This window comes from Propithecus coquereli, unplaced genomic scaffold (assembly GCF_000956105.1).
Source record: "Propithecus coquereli isolate 6110/MARCELLA unplaced genomic scaffold, Pcoq_1.0 Scaffold33, whole genome shotgun sequence".
Classification (NCBI taxonomy): Eukaryota; Metazoa; Chordata; class Mammalia; order Primates; family Indriidae; genus Propithecus; species Propithecus coquereli.
The window spans coordinates 3,510,851-3,530,134 of NW_012148952.1; the positions used below are offsets into that span (position 1 = coordinate 3,510,851).

Here is a 19,284-nt window from a genome sequence, read left to right on the forward strand (position 1 = left end):
GTCCAATTAATTTCTTTCTATTTTTAGTAGAGACGGGGTCTCGCTCTTGCTCAGGCTGGTTTCGAACTCCTGAGCTCAAACAATCTGCCCGCCTGGGCCTCCCAGAGTGCTAGGATTACAGGTGTGAGCCACCGCGCCCGGCCTGTAAGTTTTCATTATAATATACTAAACTATGTCCTGTCCCACATTTAGTTTTCCTGTCGTTATATTTCTTCAGAGATGCAGGCTATTCTGTATTCTACTTTTTTTCATAAGTCCAAACTTTTCATTTTTGCCAAGTAGACTGATCTTGTAACATTGGTGGAATGTTCATTCATTTAACAATATTTCTTAAGCTCTAGTATGATCACAGCACCCTGCTATGTACTAGAGGCGGTGATAAAATTGCCAGATGTATCTTCTACCTTCAAAGGCCTTATACTGTAGGCAAGGATTACAAATAGTGAGACCTCCATCTCCTTCTTCTGTTAGGTTATGAATTAACAAATTTAAATTGCACATCATTTAATTACCCTAAAAAATTCCCTAGCAAGGTGCTACCCCCCAAAGTCCCAACAGTGTCTTTCAATTAATTCAACACAACCAACTTTCCTAGACATGTAGAGTCATTTTCTTTCTTCACTGAGCACAAGATAAAGTTGTTCCCTTTTATGAAGGAATCATGATGTTTGAAAAATGTATGTTCAAATACTAGTATTTCATTCCACAATGAACGACAATTGGTTAATAAGAATGGTTGAAGAAAGAGCAGGGCCACCCTGTCATCTAATGCCAACTCCTGGACATCAGGTCATAAACTCATCAAGTGGAACAGTGTATGGAATGACCTACACTATTTGAACATTTCTCTCTCTCTCTCTCTCTCTCTCTCTCTCTCTCATTCTCATTCTTTCTCTCCCATTCACTCTTGTCCTTACTCTCTTTTACTAATGAGGCGCTAAGTACATATAATTTCATTACTATTAGTTATCTGTGAACATGATGTCCTTCCGTTGTTGTTATGAAGTTAATTATGAAATTGTACTTGTGCCAAATGTTAAAGGACAGAGGGTTCTACGGGAGCATGTGACAGGGTGGCAGCCCATTCTGATAAAGAATCAGAGATCATTGCCCTGAGCGGTTGAACTGTAAGTGGAAATCTGAAGGGGTGTAAGCCAGACATGATGTGTGGAAAGAGTGAGCCACACAGAGGAAGGAGCACAGTGAAGGGATGGGGAGATGCAAAGAAGTGTCACATGTCTGAGCACCTGACACAAGCCAACGTGGCTGGAACAGAGAGAGAGGGGGGAGGAGAAGAGCCTGAGACAATATTGCTAAAGCTAGTATTAGGTCATTAAATATGAAATGTCTAATTTCAAATCAAGTTTAGTCTTTTATATCTCAAACAAGAAGCAGTACAGTTAATCAAAGTGTGTGCATAAACTATTGACATAGTTTTGCCATCTTAACAGTAGCTTCTTATGCCAGCAGTGAAGAAGTCTGGAGAGCAAGTGGCAATGAAACTGAGAATGGCGTTTTTCAAAGCTTGTTGAGAATTGAATATTTTTCCTCACAAGACGTGGTCCAAAGCCTGAAAGAAGTGGTAGTCAGTTGGGGCAAGGTCTGGTGAATACGGTGGATGACAGAGAGTTTCCAAGTCTAGCTTCTGTAATTTGAGCAGCATTGTTTGTGTGACATGCGGTCGAGCATTGTCTTGCAAGGGGATTGGCCTGTCTCTATTGACCAATCTCAGCTACTTAATTGCAAGTATCCTCATTTCATCCAATAGGTTGCAGTAGACATCCACTGTAATCAACTGACCAGGTTTCATGAAGCCGTAGTGGATAATACCAGCGCTGGACCATCAAACAAACACCATTAGCTTTTTTTGATGACTATTTGGTTTTGTACTGTGTTTCAGCACTTCATCTTTATCTAACCATTGTGCTGAACACTTGTAATTGTCAAAAAGAATCCATTTTTCATCACATGAAATAATACGGTGTAGAAATGGTTCGCCTTTATGTTGTGACAGCAAAGAAAGGCAAGCTTTGAGATGATTTCTTTTCTGATGCTTCTTTAATTCATGCAGAACCCAGCTATCCAGCTTCTTTACCTTGATTTGTTTCAAATGGTCCAATATGGTTGGAATAGTAATGTCAAACACCTTGCTGCTAAACCATGCATAGGTTGAGATGGATTTGCTTCCAATATAGCTTTCAGCTCATTATTATCCGCCTTGGTCTCAGGTTACCCACATGACTCATTTTCAAGATTAAAATCACCAGAACAGAACTTCTCAAACCATGGATGTACTGTACATTCATTAGCCACATCCTTCCCAAACACTTTGTCGATTATTTTGAGCTTTCTGCACTGCATTAGTTCCATGATGGAACTCATATTCAAAACGCATTTTTGACTTATCCATGATTTCACAAAAATTGCTCTAAAAAGAGTTGGAAAGATAATTACAAGCCAAAATGTGCATTTGAAAGAATAAGGATGCACCTTCGCAATTAAAGCAAACGAACAAATAAACAAACAAGCAGTGTCAATGTGAAATGTCAGCTATTAACTGTCAAACTTAGTACTTAAAGAAATCAGACATTGCATACTTAATAACCTAATAAAAACACAGTCTTTTAGTTGATGTCAAAGAGTTGATATCCCAAGAGAAATGGAAAGCTAGCATGACTTCACTTTCACACAGAATTCATTTGAAAGCCCTGGATAGGAATAATGATCAGATGTCCTCGAATCCAATGAATAGTAAGGATAACTCACACTTTCAGAAGACTAGACCTGTTACTGAATACTAGAATATTATCATAGATTTGGTGGTAAACTAATTGTCTCTAAATTAGAAACCTTTGAAGAAAACTATGAAGTTCTGATCAATGACGTCTAACTTCCTTAAGGTTTTGGTTTCTATCCCTAACATGGTATTTTGTAGACATTAAGCACTAATGAAATATTTGTTTAATTTATATTTTCATAAATTGTGTACATGGTATTATGTTAACTTCAAATATGTGATGGTATAAAAATTTTAGTACCATTTATTGAGGTGGTGCCATGTGCCAGGACTAGGCAATATTCTAAACTTTATAGGAACAGACTCATTTAATAGGCATAACAACTCAAGAAGAAAATTCTATTATTTTCCCATATTAAAGATGAGGAAACTGAGGCATGGAGAGTTTAAGTCACTTGTTGGAGGTAAAAACAAAACACAACACAACACAACAAAAAGTCTTGTAGGTTGCAAAATGAAATTCAAAGCAGTTTTGCTCCCAGGCTCCTGTATTAACCATGCTGTTGGGGAGATATAGTCAATAGAGCAAAGAAAGCTATCTAACTAGGTCTTTTATGAGGAAAAAGAAAGAAACTTTGGATGGTGGTGAATTTTCTTTCAATGATAATATGGGCTTGGGGAACAACCCAGTCTTCAACCTTGGGCACTGAGTCCTAATGTGGAGTGTATGCATCTGGAAGGACATATGTTCTTCTTAGCATCACTCAAATCAAATCATACATGACAGACATCATTCATGTGAAATGTTGTCCCTGCCTTATGAATACATTTGCCCCAAGATTTTACATTCTTGCACAAGTACTCTTTAGTTTTATAATAACTTTAATCTTTATTCGCTTGACCTAAATACTTATTATCCTATTGTCATTATAATTTATATTTAATTATAATTTAATTTTGTTCTATCCATCTTTGTAAGAATAATGACAATGTAGTGTCACCTTTACCATAGCCAAAAAGGCTTTATTTCATTATAACCAAATAACTTCAAGCTTTTTCTTAAATTGATGGCATGCTGATGGCCAGTACTGTAGAACCATTTTATTTATTTCCATTAAAGTGACAGATATTTTCTGTTGGACATAAAGGTGGAGGAAATCTAATGAATTCAGCAAGAAAAAAAATGATGCTATTATTTTTTAAAATAATGAAGTCTCAAGACCATTCACTGGAAGCACAGCCATATGATTTCTCTATCTTTTGCTATCCAAACAATATAAGATTTCCAAACATTGCCTATTACTACCAAGAATATTTCTTTAAAACCATGGAATATACAGTAAATCTACATTTTGAATTATATTGTTGTATTTAATCATTTATATTAAAGTTCAACATAAAAATATTGCTAATATATGCATGAAAGTGTAAAAAAATTACTGGACCTGATATTTATATGGGATACTTGATATATTTTAGTAAGTTTATATTTCTCTTGAAGTCAGGAATATTTTCGATGTATAAGTTAAATAATCAAAGAACGTATTCCTCAAATTAAGGACTCTTTCACTAATTCTGATTCTATAAATACAAAATCTAGCAAGATGGAATGCAGACAGTATCAACAAAGGGGCCTGGCACCTCCTAGGATAGCAGGCAAATATTACCTGGGATTCTGAATCTTAGAGAAGATGGAATATTCACCTTGCAACTATCTCTCAGCAATGCTTATTTATCAGGGACCCTTAAGAGCAGGAGCCTGAAGGAATTGTTTTGGTGATGGTGAATTTCGATGGGAGAGAGAAAGAAGTAGAGGATGTGATCGTGTTAAAGGTAAAATTACGTTGTGGTATGGAACATGATAGGAAGAGAATTTCAAGATAGCTAATGTATGGTGCAAAGAAACCAGGACTTGACATCAAAAGTCTCTAGTTGAAAACATTTCTTTCAAATTAACAACTAGTAAAAATGATGTGACTACATGTACATACTTTAACTGCTTGGAGCATGCATTTTCTCTTCTGTAAAATAAAACCAAGAAAACAGAAAGTCTTTATTATCTGAGAATACTTCTTGTTGGAGAAAATGCCCCTTAAAAGTATAGCTATTTTAAATTGGAATTAAATTATTTTAAATAGATAGTAAAAAATACTTAAATATGATTTTTTTTCCTGTGACTAAAAAGCATGCACACGGGTTTACTTTATCTAATATCAGCTACCATATGGATTATAATTACAATTATGCACTCATTAGAACAAAGAATAAACTAGTCATTGATATTTCTTACATAATTTTATGATTGTGCTATAAAAAGATCCTGTTGCTTCATGACTGACGTTCACAGCTTGATCATAAATTCTTTGGCCTTTGAGGTACTTTTCATCAATTTTCCCAAGGGCTGCCTTTAATCTTTGGTGTGAAGATCACCCCATTTTGAAGCCCCTTTGCTGTAGGTACACATTTCACTTGAAGCTAGAGATGATAGACCAATAAGTCCCCTGATGGGCAGTGATAGAACATGTGAATTAATGGAAAAATCTTGTTGCCTGGAGAAGGTTTTGTAACTGATCAGTTCATTAGTGAATATTTTGATATTCTGAGGGATTTTGCTTCCTATGGAACTCACAAGTATGGGGGTTCAGGTGAAGAGTATCAGATAAATATATCTCACATAGGTTGTATGAATCAAAATTACTACATATAAAAGCAACTTACAGAATATTTAAAATATAGTAAGTGCTTGTTAAAGTTTTTTTTTTTATTTTTAAACACTTATTTTTTAAGAAATACTATTTCATACCAATTCCTAGAATTGGCCTTGGAACAAGGTTGTAGTAAGTATAATAAAGCATACTACCTGGTCCCTCCTGCATTTTATTGGGCTTATTATATTAAATGAAAACAACTATGAAATTCATAATTATTCAGCCAAGTCCAAACCCACCAAATCCCTTACACTTCAGCCTGGACTGCTTCTGCCCTTAGAGTAATAGTTAGGCTCGCTGCCATACATATCCTCATGCTTCCAAAAGGAAAGTGGAAGAATTTTCTTGAAACTCTCTGGACTCCTCTTGCTTGGGTTTATGTTTTTGAATAAATGCATAAAATATGGAAATAGGCATCATTTGGGAACCTGAATTCCATGGTGAATATTAACAACATGCTTACTGTGCAATACCAATGAGAGGAGAGAACAGAAGTTGACTTTTTCTCTATTCATGTGCTCATCAGGTGATAAAAGAGAGAATGGCACTCTCTAAAAAATATGTTTCCAATTAAATAATGAAGCAAATCATGATAGGGTAAGTTTGTTGTTTGCTAGCAATTCTCCTCTCTGAGCCTTTTGCTATTCTCCCTTGGGGAATATTGCGACCTCATTATAAGCACTAGTGATATTGGGCTTACTACTAAATTATCAATAATTACTTGCAATGAAGGAAAAAAGATTACATGGCAAGCTATACAGAAAAAAAATGGATAGTGAAGCATATTAGCTGTAAAAACAAAAAAAAAAAAAGAAGAAAGAAAGGCCAATCTTGGTACTTGCATATAGGTTTAAAGCATATCAGATTACATTCTCATTGAACTCAGCAGTAGTCAAACTTCACTCTGAAGATTCACTGACAAAATGAATGCAGGAAATTTTAAGCAATTAAAAAAAAACCCTCAAAACTAGTTAAAAATTTGCCAATGTATACACTCAGAAAAAGAAAGGCAGTCAAATGCAATGGTTCCTTGTTCTGAACATACTTTCGAATCCAAGTAGCCAGTCACCATGGCCTTTACAGAGGCATGCTTCAAATAGTGATCCTTCTGTGGCCCTGAAACACAGGCATTGAATTAACTGAAGATTATGGCTTTAATAGCTCTGGTTGATGTGGATATGGCCTAGGCAAACAATGCAAAGTATATATGTAAGGGCTAATGAAAAGGAAATAAAAGAAAAATAGAGAGAGCATTAAAGAAGGTATCTATAACCTGAAACAAATTGTTTATTAAATAAAATATCTAAGCAATTTACAGGAACATACCTGTAAACTCCAAAGCACTGTAGATGTGTAAAAGCAATAACCATAGTGTGACTTTGAGCTTTCAGTATGTTTATGAATATTATTATTACTGATTTGATTTCCATCTGGACATTATTTCTTTTGAATATGAGTTAAATTTCCAAAGCACATGTGTGATCATTGACAGGGAATGGACATCCTGAAGCCAACGTCTACAAGGGGTTGGTCAACTTAAACCCCATGCAGAACAGTGTACGATGTCACTAAATGTGAGTTAAAGGTGGTCTTTCCTGATGTCCAGCTAAAAATTAGGTTATTGAATAAAATGTTTTCCCTTTCAAATGTTTCCCCCTATGGATTAATTCTTAAGCTTTCATTACATGCCACCTGATATTAGTTGCAAACACTAGCAGATGACAAAATAAATGAAAAAGAAGCAAAGGGATACTAACAAAAACCTCATTAATAGATTGTCATGTTCAATATATTAATTAATTTTAGTCACATATGTTTCTATGGTTAAGGCAATTTATTGTATGAAACCTTTCATCATTGTAAAAGTAGCCCCATTATGGAGGGAAAGACTAAACTAATTTAACAATTACAATATGGTCTGATATTCAGATAATATAGTATATTCTTGCTTAACTGTTTTCCCTTCTTTTTCCTACTTTCTTCACTCTCCTTCCCTTGAGAGCACCTCCCACCCACTGGCACGACATAAGTCACTTTGACAAGAACCCCGGTCTTAGGCTGAGATGAGGGCACACTTGTTAATATTCTCATTTAGTATGTGAAAAACAGATGCTCAGAGAATTTAAATAATTTTTTCAAAATGATACAGCTATAATAGAAGGTTCGAAACAAAGATTTGTCTTACTCCAAAAGCACATGCTTTCCAACAGATCTCATGTGGTTCATGTCATAGGCATCAGATGCCGTGCTCTAGTCATGAGGTCATTTGAACAAATTTGCAAGTTGCACTTAAATTTATCCTCTGCGATACATTTGTTACTTGTGTTCATACACTCCATATTTTCTTTAGCAAAAAGTAATTGAGATTATGTACTAACACCTTTCTCCTCTGATAACTCTATATTTGCTTTTGGGTACTAATCAGAGTAAATTTCTGAAAGCAGTGGAAAGTCAGATTGCATACAAAATGCTCAATTAATTTCATGTGGCTCTTTATGCCAGACATCTACTAAAAAGTGGTTAAAATATATTTTCACTTCTCTTAACAAATATCATCTGAAATTTTTTTCAACTTTTATTTTAAGTGCAAAATTTGTTTTAAATATCCTGGTGGACATGAATTTGAGATCAAGCTTTTTTTCCAATGTAACAGTGGAGAAAATTTACAGTCTTGATCTGCAAAGGTAGCTCTTCAGCATGTGTTTGGCTTTGTCAGAGATCGAAGATGCAGTGATGATTCTTCACTTAGAGTTACAGTTCATGGGTTTCTCCTACAGAGGGATTCTTTGGCTTGTCTGAAAATTGCTTCAGGCATCCAAACGTTCTTCTTTCTAGAGAACATCCAATTTAGGCAAGATAAAAATTCCATAGGCTTTCCAGAGTAAAAGAAAATCTAATACTAGTTGGGTCATCTCTCTGCCAGTTACCCAAAGAAGTAAAAAGACCACAGTTTTAGACGTCAAGATGAACCATGATATCGCTGGGGCAGGATAGTCTTTTATGGGCAGAAGATTAAGCACTTTTGGCCTCGCTTGGATATAAAAAACTCCAGACTTTTCAGTGGTAGGACATGTATATACATTCTAACTGTTCACCTCCAGTCTCGACAACCACATTTCAGTCCCATCAAAAATGAACACAACTTGATGGACCACTTTAAATACCTATAAACAGCTGCAATACCCACGTAAGGAACCCCCATGGGACACAATAAGGTCAGAGAGAGTGATTTTGGAAATCTTGGAGCTACTCTGTCCATTCTTCTAGAGAACACCATCAGTCACACATTCCCTCTCTATAAGATTGGCAGGTATATTCCTATTAGATGAACTAGATAATATGCAACATTATTACATTATTGATTGTTAGACAAGAATATATTTAGGAGGCTTAAAATTCAGAGGGACTTCTTAAAGCATTAGTATATCTCACTGTCCTTTGTGTTCTAATTTAAGAGCCATTCTCTGCTTATTTTTAAATATACCTATAAATTATAAGAATTTTTATAAAGTGATATAGCACCCAACCCAGGGCCATGTACACAATGGGTGATTACCAAATGCCAGATGCAAAGGGGCACAGTGGAACAAAGGTGGGCTCTGGAGACACCTGGACTTGGGTTCAACTCTTTCCTCCACAACTGACAGGCTTTGTGACCTTGGACGGGTAACTTAATTGCCTATCAACACACCCGTGAAATTAAGTCTATACTTCATAGTACGAGTGTGAGGAATTACTGATATACTCCTGGCATCAGTAACTGTAGCCTTGACCAACAGATATTAAAAAGTAATCACTCTAATATTTCATCATTTTACACACAGAAAGATGTTCTGCAAAGGATTGAATGAACAGTTCAAAGTCCTACAATTTGCCATTAGAAGAGCTGACTCTAAAGCTGAGATCTTCTAGTTTCTTGTCTAGTCTATCTTTTTTTCCCATTCCACTACCTTGCTTCTTGTTCTCTTGCCACAAGAACTAATTACTTGATACAGTAAATAAGCTCGAACTGTTATAACTGTCAGATTTTGCCCAATCAAGGATACTACACTGATCAAATTGTATGCAGATGCCAAAAATAAAACTTACTGGCTTGCCCTTGAAGTCTACACGAAACAAAAAAAGTCTGGAAATCACAAAGTTGTGTTTTGAAGTTAATACAAAATTATTTTTTCATTATGGGCTGAAGTTGACAGAAAAATTATATGCCATCTGGGAAACACAAGAGGTAGGCTAGATTATATAGTATATAAAAATATTATAAGCTCATATACATTGAATTAAAAATATAAAATAGGAAAAATCATAGTCTGGGATTAATAACATTCTTAGAGTGTTATCAGTTAAATAATTATGAATAATTCATGATATGCTAAATCTACAGAGTTCTACATTCCACTAAAGTGATGAAAATTCAAGAGACAGAAAACATGACTAATCCAAATATTAAGCTCTTCTATTACAGGCTTTGATCTTTGAAATCTATCTACAAAGATCCCTTAGTGGAAGCTTAGACTCAGTCCTCTCTAAAGTGAAATAAATTGGATTCAAACTGTTCTGACCTTGAAATCTTTAACACAATTAGAAAGGATATACCAAGCATCAGGTGTACATTAAAGAGGCAACCCAGATGCTTGAAAAATAAAGTAAGAGCTCATTTCAAAATTTCCCCTCAGATCAATGGAACTCTGTGGGTTTGATGGTGAAGTGTTTCTCACTAGGAAGCCTCAGGGACGTCCAACACATCAGGTTTTGTCCGACAACTCAGTAAATTCATAAACAGAGGTAATCGTGTGAACTTTTGTCTTTGATAAAGAAGTCAGCCGAGAGCTGCAGCTGCTGAAGTCTGACTCCCATGTAACTCGCTTCCCCACTTTAATATGATTAAATAAACCCTGTCTCTTCTTGTGGTCTCTGCCCCATTCATACAACCAGTAGGAAAAAAGAAAGCTGCTCATAGAAAAGACAGCTGCTGGCACTCTATCTCAGAAGAAGCAAGCCGCAGATGTTTCCCAATGATAGTCTCCAATCTTTTCAGCTCCAGAGTTTGGTGTCTTTTAAGAAACAAGTTCATCCGTACCACACATGTCTGCTTTGCATTACCACTGTTTGTTTACTGTTTTCAGGTTGTGTGGTAGGAGGATGAAGGCACAGAATTGTCTCATTTTAAAAACATTACTATCTACCACAGGGGTGATGAGCAAGGAACAGCAGTGTGGTCAGACTGGAACAAGAAGGCTGGAATGGGGGAGAAGTTTGGGGCTGGTGAGGTATAATATTAATACAATATAACCGCAAAGCCTGCCTCAGCACAGTCCAGAGGGCAGATGCTTAAAAATTCAAGGGCATGTGTCCTATTCCTCTTTGTACAGCTCCATTTATTCTATTTTTAAGATTGAGATTGGACACAAATAAATAGAAATAGAAAAACATGCGTTTTCATATTTTTTTCTGAAGGTCGTAACACAGGGTCATGAATAGAACATGTAGTCAAAAAATGCCCATGAGATCAACACTAAGTAGCCGAGTAAACCCTAGTTACAAGAGTTAGGCCACCACTTTGTTCAATTTTGACGTAAATGTCACCTCCTCAGTGGCCTTTCCTCTCCTGCTCCTCACTCCCCGTCAAGTGGTCAGTTTTAGTTTCATCATAGCATTTGGCATCCATTGTTTTTGTGTTTACTTCCTTGTTTATTTGCTTTCTCTCTGTGTTCACCATCCATCTTGCCACTAGAATATTAAGTTTACGAACTAAGGGGGCTTTGTTTGCCTGGGATCTACTCTGTGGCATGCACAGCATACTCTCAGTTCCTGGAAGAGTGCCTGGCACGCGGAAAGCATCCAATGTATAATTGTGAGATATACGAATAAACTTCCACTATTTAGCCTTCGAGAACGGAACCGATGGAGGGGGTGGAGCAAGATAGCTGAATCGAAACCTCCAGTGATCATCCCCCCACACAAATACCAAATTCAACAACTATCCACCAAAGGAAACACCTTCAGAAGAACCAAAAATCAGGTGGGCCATCACGGTACCTGGTTTTAATATTATATCAAGGAAGGAGGCACTAAAGAGGGCAAAGAAGACAGTCTTGCATTGCCCACGCCGCCCCTCCCCCACCCGGGCAGCTCCTTGCCAGCACTGCAGGTGGAGAGAGAATCCCTGTGCCTGGGGAGGGGGAGTGAAGTGATTGCGGGACTTTGCATCGAACTCAGGGTTGCTCTGTCACAAGGAAACACAGCTTTCTGCCATGAGTTCACATAACATGAGGCCTTCACTAGATGCAGCTGCCGAGTCTTGAACTTTCCAGCCACCAGAATTGTGAGCCAAATAAGCCTCTTTTCTTTATAAATTGCTGAGTCTCAGGCATTCTGTTATAACAGCACAAACAGACTAAGACAGCATCTAATCATATACCAGGATTTCTCCCTAGGTCCCTACTCCAAACTTCTAACATTTACCTTGTCATAAATTATAACTCTCTGTCAGGACTAGAGTTCTATCTTAAACAAGCTCTGTGCATTCCTGCTATGGCCTTGTTGCTCTCTCCCATAGACCCATGTTTTGGTCCCCACTTCAGCCTACTGGCTGGAGTGCCACCTCTGTTTCCATTTGCCTACCTTCTGAGTTTTGGTTGCCTTCCCCAGGCCTTGCCATTGTGCATTACTTACCCAGTAAGATCCTGGGACTGTGTGGCAGTGATCGGTATCTGTTCGCCAAAGATTCATACTCCCTTTCTTCTACAGTGTAACACTGTTGCTGAGGAGCGACTGTCCACCCAGAAACTGCATTTCCTTCCCTGCCAACTTGCACTGAGTTGGAGACATAGGACTACATTTTTTCTAATAGAATATATAGTGGAAGAAATGCACACTGCTTCCAATCCTTCCCACAAAAACCTCCGCAGAGCCAGGGGATATTACCAGAGAAACTTACTTATGTTAAAGCGGCAGAACTTCTGTCAACCTGTGTCCTTTATTGAGTTTTGAAGCAGAAACTACCCCTCTGTTTACATGGGTGAAAAATAAGCCTCTAGTCTATTATGTTAAACCACTGCCTACACGGTAGCCAGCTTCACATATACAACACATACTTCTTCCCAAAACCACTGAGGCCAACATGGTTTTCAACTGGTTGAGCTTATGACCCTTAAAATATACGTTTTGCGGCAGGTCTGGTAGTCCCTCTGGAGTCTGCCGCCATTCTTAGGTCAGCGCTGCAACCTCTGCCTTGCCCTCCCACACTGACATGAGGCCAGGTTCAGTCTGTTTCCCTTTCACCCAGGTCAGCTCATGTTGCCTTCAGCTGACCACCATGCTTTATGACATTTATCAAGCTATGGCACACTGAAAGTGGTTTTTAAAAGACTAAACTATTTCATGGGAAACACAGAGAACCCAAATACCTCCATGGCCACAGGTCTGTGAACACTCTGTCCAGGCCGTCCACCCCGAGAGCTGACAGTTGACCACACATTCCACCAAGCAGGGAATGCTCATTCTCTGGGGCTTCTCCAAATTGTGCTGCAAATGGAAATGAAATATGACTTCATTGGAGAAATCATATCACTATCAAGTCAAATAACTGTCCTTTTATGGGAAAGACTGTCCTTTAGTCTGTGACAATAACCTTTTCACATTTTGGTGGGGGGAAATATCCTTTCTTATATAAATTGGTGGCAATCACAGAAAATGGTTGTTCTCACTTCACAAAATAAATATTTGTTGGCCCAAATTGCTTTCTGTAAAATTCTAAACTCTAGAATAGACCTGCTATTAGGTGCTGGGAAAGCAGGAGGTCACGTGACACAGAGATCTGTCCTGTTGTTCAGACTGCAAGGAACCAGAAGGAAACTTCAGTGCTAAATTCAGGCACCTTGTGATTCTGGATGAGCCAAATACACACAGAGGGCCAAAACTAAAAGCTGGCTAGGCTGTAAAATAAGTAAAATAGGAATAAAATCAACGACTTATCTGAAGTCCATAAAAAAGACCAACTGTGCTAAAAACACAATCATGGTCTTAACCATGGAACAATTTGGTGATAGCTTATTTTCCTCTAGTTATCTCTGAAACCAACATCTAGGCAAAATGTACAAATTTTCTATTGGTCAAGGTAGAAGATGTCTCAGTAAAAGAATAAGTCACCTAAGAAACACAGAAAAAATAAATGAAAATTCCTGCTCTAGGAATCACACAGTATTTGTATGCTTACCTAGAAAGACTTTGACATTAAACACATTAAATGTTAGCAATATTCACACCAAGTTGAAATTAATGATTACAACATGATGAATTTCCAAGTGGGTAAAACAGAAATTACCACAATGGGATCTATGATCCATTGGAGACATATGGATATTTTAGTTAGCTTAATAATTGGGGACTTCTTTAAACTGATAGTCTTTTTAAATATTAATATTTATTGAGCATATGTTATTTGGAAAGAAGAGAAACTTATTTTTTATTAATGAATAGTTTATATCTTTCTTTGTATCAAAAGAAACTATTACATATACTAAATGTAAGATTTTCACTTATTTGGAGTTGTAAATTGGATTTATTTATTTTTTTTCTGAAACGTAGATTAAATGAAATAATATGTTAAAAATAAATCACTGATACTTGGTAGACAGCACTCTGCCCTATATTAGTCAGTTGCAGAATTTCCCCCAATGGAAATACAGTTTCAGATGTCCTGGTCTCAGCGTTGGTATCCTGGCCTGTGGCTGTACTGTTGGTTTACAGAGCATGTTGCAACAATACCTAATGGAGCTAAGTCAGGATAGGTGAGGAAGGTTTTGTCTTGTTTTAATTTCCACTTATGTTCTCCACCTATCTTAGGAGAAATGGCACCAATTTTTATTTTGCCAGTTTGCTAAAGAGGTTTCTGCAGAAACATGAGTTAACTGGCTCCCTATTTCCAATTTATTCCGAAGATTGTTTCAGTGATTCTTACAGAGTGATAGCATCTTTACTTCAGTTAAACTACCTCTATAGTGCTTTTCATTTATACATTGGGAAGGGAATGCCAACTTCTTTAGAACTGGTCTGACTATAGCTTTTTTGTCCTAACATCATATAGTTGTGTCAAGGAAAAAAAAAGGAAAGGCAATAAAATTACAAAAATTCAGAACCCACTACTTTGAAACTTTGTATAAAGGCATTTCAACAGAGATTGAGAAGAAAAATAATATAACTGTGCTATTTATCTAGCAATCATTTGCTACGCAAATTAACAGAATTATCACCTGCCCAATACAAAGAGTCATATCTAAATATTAAAGTCACCCAATGTCAACAGTTTGACAAACCAGATACAGTTAAAAAGTTTTTGGAAGTAATAAAAAATATATACATGAACCCTTTTCCTCAGTACGAAATGACCTTTCCCAGCCATTTTGACTAAGTTCAAGCTAGTAAGCTATAACACTACTATACTAGTACCTTAACTCCAGCTGAACCTAGACTAAGAAGAAACCACAGACTGTCATTTCTATCCAACACTGTAGAGGTTGAAGACCAAGATTAAGTAAGGCAAAGCCACGGTTGTGAGATACAAATACAACCAAATTACCTGCTCGCATTGGTCCATGGCGACTGGCTTGCCGTCACTGCGCACACAGGTTAGCAGGCGGGTCCTGACGCCTTGACCACAGGTCGCATTTTCGCTCAGCTGGCACGTGCTCCACTCTACGGGCATAGGATCACCCACACCGAGTTTCATAATTATGGCCATGTGAGCAAAATACAACAAACCTTGATTATCTGCATTGGTGGAGGATAGTTCATACATAATCCTAAAACCATTTCCAGGTGGCTTCGGAAAGAATCATACAATTCTTTTATTGCAAAACAAACAAAAAAACTAAGTAAACAAAGAAAAGTGAGCTACCTTCCTAAGTTTCCTTTCTGGAGATAAAGAGCAAATGGTTTGTTAGAAACCATCTCATAGTTGGCCGGGGTAGGAGAGGAAAGACACAAACCAGGATAGTAAAGAAAAACCAGTTTGGAATCAACTATCTGTGGGGGTTTTTGGGAGAGAAAGCAACCACATGCCAGTCGCTATGCTCTAAATGTTTCCGTGACCCCCAGATTCGTATATTAAAACCCTAACCCTCACGGTGGTGGTGTTTGAAGGGAAGGGTTTGGGAGGTGACTGGATCGTGAGGGTGGAGCCCTCAAGAATGTGATTAGTCCCTTTTATAAAAGAGGCCCAGGGCAGCTTGTTTGCCCCTTCCATCCTGTGAGGACGCAGCAAGAAGGTGCCATCTATGAGGAGGGGGCCCTTGCCAGACACTGAATCTACCAGCTTCCAGAACTGTTAGAAACAAATTTCTATTGTTTATAAGCTACCAAGTCTATAGTAATTTGTTAAAGTAGCCTCAGCAGACTAAGACACCAATCTTTGGTGAAAGCCTGAAAATGTTTTCAAGTATAAATCCAATCATGTCAACCATTTGGCACATTTGATACAGTGTAGCCAAGAGAGATGCCCCATAAAGGAAGGAGGGAGAGACATACAAGACTGTAGGAAGTGTTCCAGAAACTCTAATTTTTTTCAAGTTAGGCTATCATAAGAGAAGATTTCATAGATTTGGCTAGTCACGTTACAAACTAGTCAGTGGAGAGAGAGAATAAATTATCCCATAATTAATTTGATTCTTAAACAACTCTGGTTGTTGATGTGGGTAGAAAGGAAAATCCTTGATCATATACAATATGAACCTCTTTAAGGATATTTTTTATATTAGGTAAATGATCTAAGAGTTTAACAGGAATAGCAAACCTTTGTGTAGTAAAATCAGTCTTTTAAAGATATGCTCTGCTAATAAAGAAAATTTCATTGTATTTCTTAAAACTTGCTATGAGAACCAAAGTTTTTTTGTTTTTTTTTTAATCTAAAGAGAAAGAGCAAATACACAAGGTCATCTTTCACCCATAAAGACAATCAGACGGCCCCAAAGAATTCACCACAAGGTGTTAATCTCAGCAGTGCCAATGTGGCTGCAGTTGTGAATTTTTTTCAGATAAGCTGGGTGCTTTGCCCCTGCAGGCCTGTGGTGGTTTGGTTGTCTTGAATTCAATGCTGTGACTCATCATGGTTCTACATTTCATGGTATTTTTTGTATATCTGTTGCTGCAGGGAATGGCAGGTAGCAGATCATTGCAACTGTAACAGTTCTCTGGTTTTAGAAACTTAGCACTGTGGTGCCTAGGAAAAACTTGAGCGGTGAGTAAGAGTGACTGCTGAATTAACAAGGCCTTTAAAACTTCCCTGACAAGGTCAGACCTGCCATTCATCCTTACTGAGACCTACAGAGAAAGTACATCGCAAGTTTGAATTTCTGAAATAATAAAAGCCATGAAAGAGAAAACTTCTATGACAGTATGATTACATTCATCTCTCAGTGGTAAATTAGCCCTTTGCTACTTACTTTTGTTTGTTTGTTTCAATTTGTCACAGCTTAATTCACCATAACTCCGGAACATTGCCCAATCTTTCTAAGCATCTCTCAGTACAAAGAATTTAGGTGGTCTTGCTAAATCTACATGCCAAGACTGGATATTTCGTTCTGGGAGTGGACACTGGAAACATCAAGTCCTCAGCCTTTTGTGCATCACACTCACACATTCTGCTCTCCGACCTTTATCCCAAGAATGAAAATATACACAAATATTCTCTCATTAGTCAATGTTCAGGGCAAACCACAAGGTCATAGATTTCCACTGTACCTGTTAGATTGTACTGGAACTGGAAGCAATTTTCATTAAGGAGGCAGGGCCGCACCTGTGAGTCTTCAGCACATGTCCTTGAGCTCAGCGAGGGTCTCAGCAGATGACGAGTCCTTCTCTGCATTGAGTGGGGGTCACATGACTATGAAAATCAAAGGGCAGGCAGAGTTAGCCTTGTGGTTAGTTAATAAACTATTCATGATTATTTGTATACAAGTAGGTACATATATAACAACTACAGGGAAGAGACCATTGAGAGTGTTAAACATAATACTTAGAAAATAAAACCAGTCTATGATTTGTTGAAATTGTTTTTTTTTTTTTTTTTTCACCTGATATCTCTTTCCTTTTCCGTGTTGTCGTGAAGGCCACATTTCTCTCTCTCATGTATAATTAAGCACATGGAGACTATTTTCATCATTTAAACTCACAATGAAGTCTCAAATAATCTGCCACAAAGTAAGAGATCCATACTATTTGAGTAGTTAAAAAAGACACTTTCCCTGTGACTGCTGATAGTCCAGTCCAAGAGAAATAATCACACAGAACACTTTCATGAGAAAATCATTTTTAAAGCCCTAGAACAAACAGGTATAGAGAAGGAATTATGAAATCAATGTTGCCAATATACCAGAACTTTCTTCTTACTTGGGTGCCCCTTTGATCCTCAGGGCATGCTGTTGCCCTTTCAGCAAAATTAATGTAAAAATGTGAACCCCAAAGATCTACTGCAAATGTCACGATACCGATGGATCCACAAGTCCTCTAGTAGCCTCGGCTCACAGAATGCTGTTGAGCCAGGTATACCTGCCTGCCAAATGTCATCCAGCTGGTCTACCCACAGGGGGCCTTTGAGCTCCTCCCACTGGAACAATCTGCTTTCCAAACCCTGTCCTTCACCCTCTTCAGAACACTAATCAAGGCTAACTTCTTTCCCAGTCTTCTCTCTAGTAATGCCAGATTCTTCTCTTCTCTTTTGAGCAACCTTCCACCCATGCTCAGGAAGTTCTCTATAGATTTGCTTCTAAACATATTTATATACATATATATGTATATACGTGTTTATGTGTGTGTTTGTACATATATATATACACACACATACACATATGCTATGCCTGTCCTTATACTGTCATTCTTTGTTTCTTCATTTCCCTGCCTCTTACTTTCTTTTCAAACTCTTTGAGGGCATGTTGGATCATGGCTTCTACTTCTCATGTCGCCCTCTGAAAATCTTGATATAAATTATACATAGCATATTTTCAACAAATATCATTAAATATGTCCACCACATGCCATTCCAGAACCCCCAAATCTAAAGAGGCCCATAGATGCTTAAGCCATTACTCTTCAAGATATTGTAGTAAGCACACGACCCATAATGCCGAATCTTGGCTATGAATCAAAATGACAATGTTGGATTGCACTGAAATATGCAGAAAAAAAGGCCACAGATTTTTCTTCTAATTTTAAAAGTCTGGACCACTGAAACACATTTACTATCCATGTAACTCCATATTTGGATAATCTGCCAATACTTGTAATTTTAATTTTACATTTAAATGTATCAAATTGTCTCTAGACAATCAAGAAGGGCCACTGAAACCCAGCAATTATTCTTAGTTATCTGCACATGAATCCCATGCTAATTGCTCACCAATAATTTATTATTATTTTACCAATTAATTTGAATGCTTGTTCTCATGGGGAGGAATAATAACAAATGATTCGTCAATAAACGAAAATGAAAGTGCCTTGGTAAATACTCCTGATTAGTGCTCTACTGCATTTCTAGCTTATAATCAATTAATGTCTAAAACACACAACTATGTGTAAGGGCTTAGTCTAAGACATCAAATAAAAGAGAAAATAAAACACATACACAAAAATCAAATTGCTATGTAACCTCAAACAACTCACTTATGTAGTTTAGACCCTGCCTTAGATCCTCATCTAAACCTAGGAGACAAGGGATGGGGATGGGGTGTAATTTGATGAAATTTAAGAATTTCCCCCCTTAGGCCTGGCGCGGTGGCTCACGCCTGTAATCCTAGCACTCTGGGAGGCCGAGGCGGGCGGATTGTTTGCGCTCAGGAGTTCGAA

At 37.5% G+C, this 19,284-nt stretch overlaps 1 protein-coding gene across 1 annotated transcript in view; it reads right to left on the minus strand.

Annotated features, from left to right (window-relative positions):
* The window catches only part of THSD7B (thrombospondin, type I, domain containing 7B), a 720,444-nt gene that overhangs the window by 30,156 nt on the left and 671,004 nt on the right, over nt 1-19,284 (minus strand). Inside the window, exons 17-19 of the mRNA XM_012650502.1 lie at nt 17,185-17,326; nt 15,026-15,141; nt 12,855-12,972 (exon numbers count right to left, since the gene is read on the minus strand). Of these exons, the coding sequence (XP_012505956.1) occupies nt 12,855-12,972; nt 15,026-15,141; nt 17,185-17,326 (376 nt within the window). The remainder of the gene's footprint in view (nt 1-12,854; nt 12,973-15,025; nt 15,142-17,184; nt 17,327-19,284) is intronic.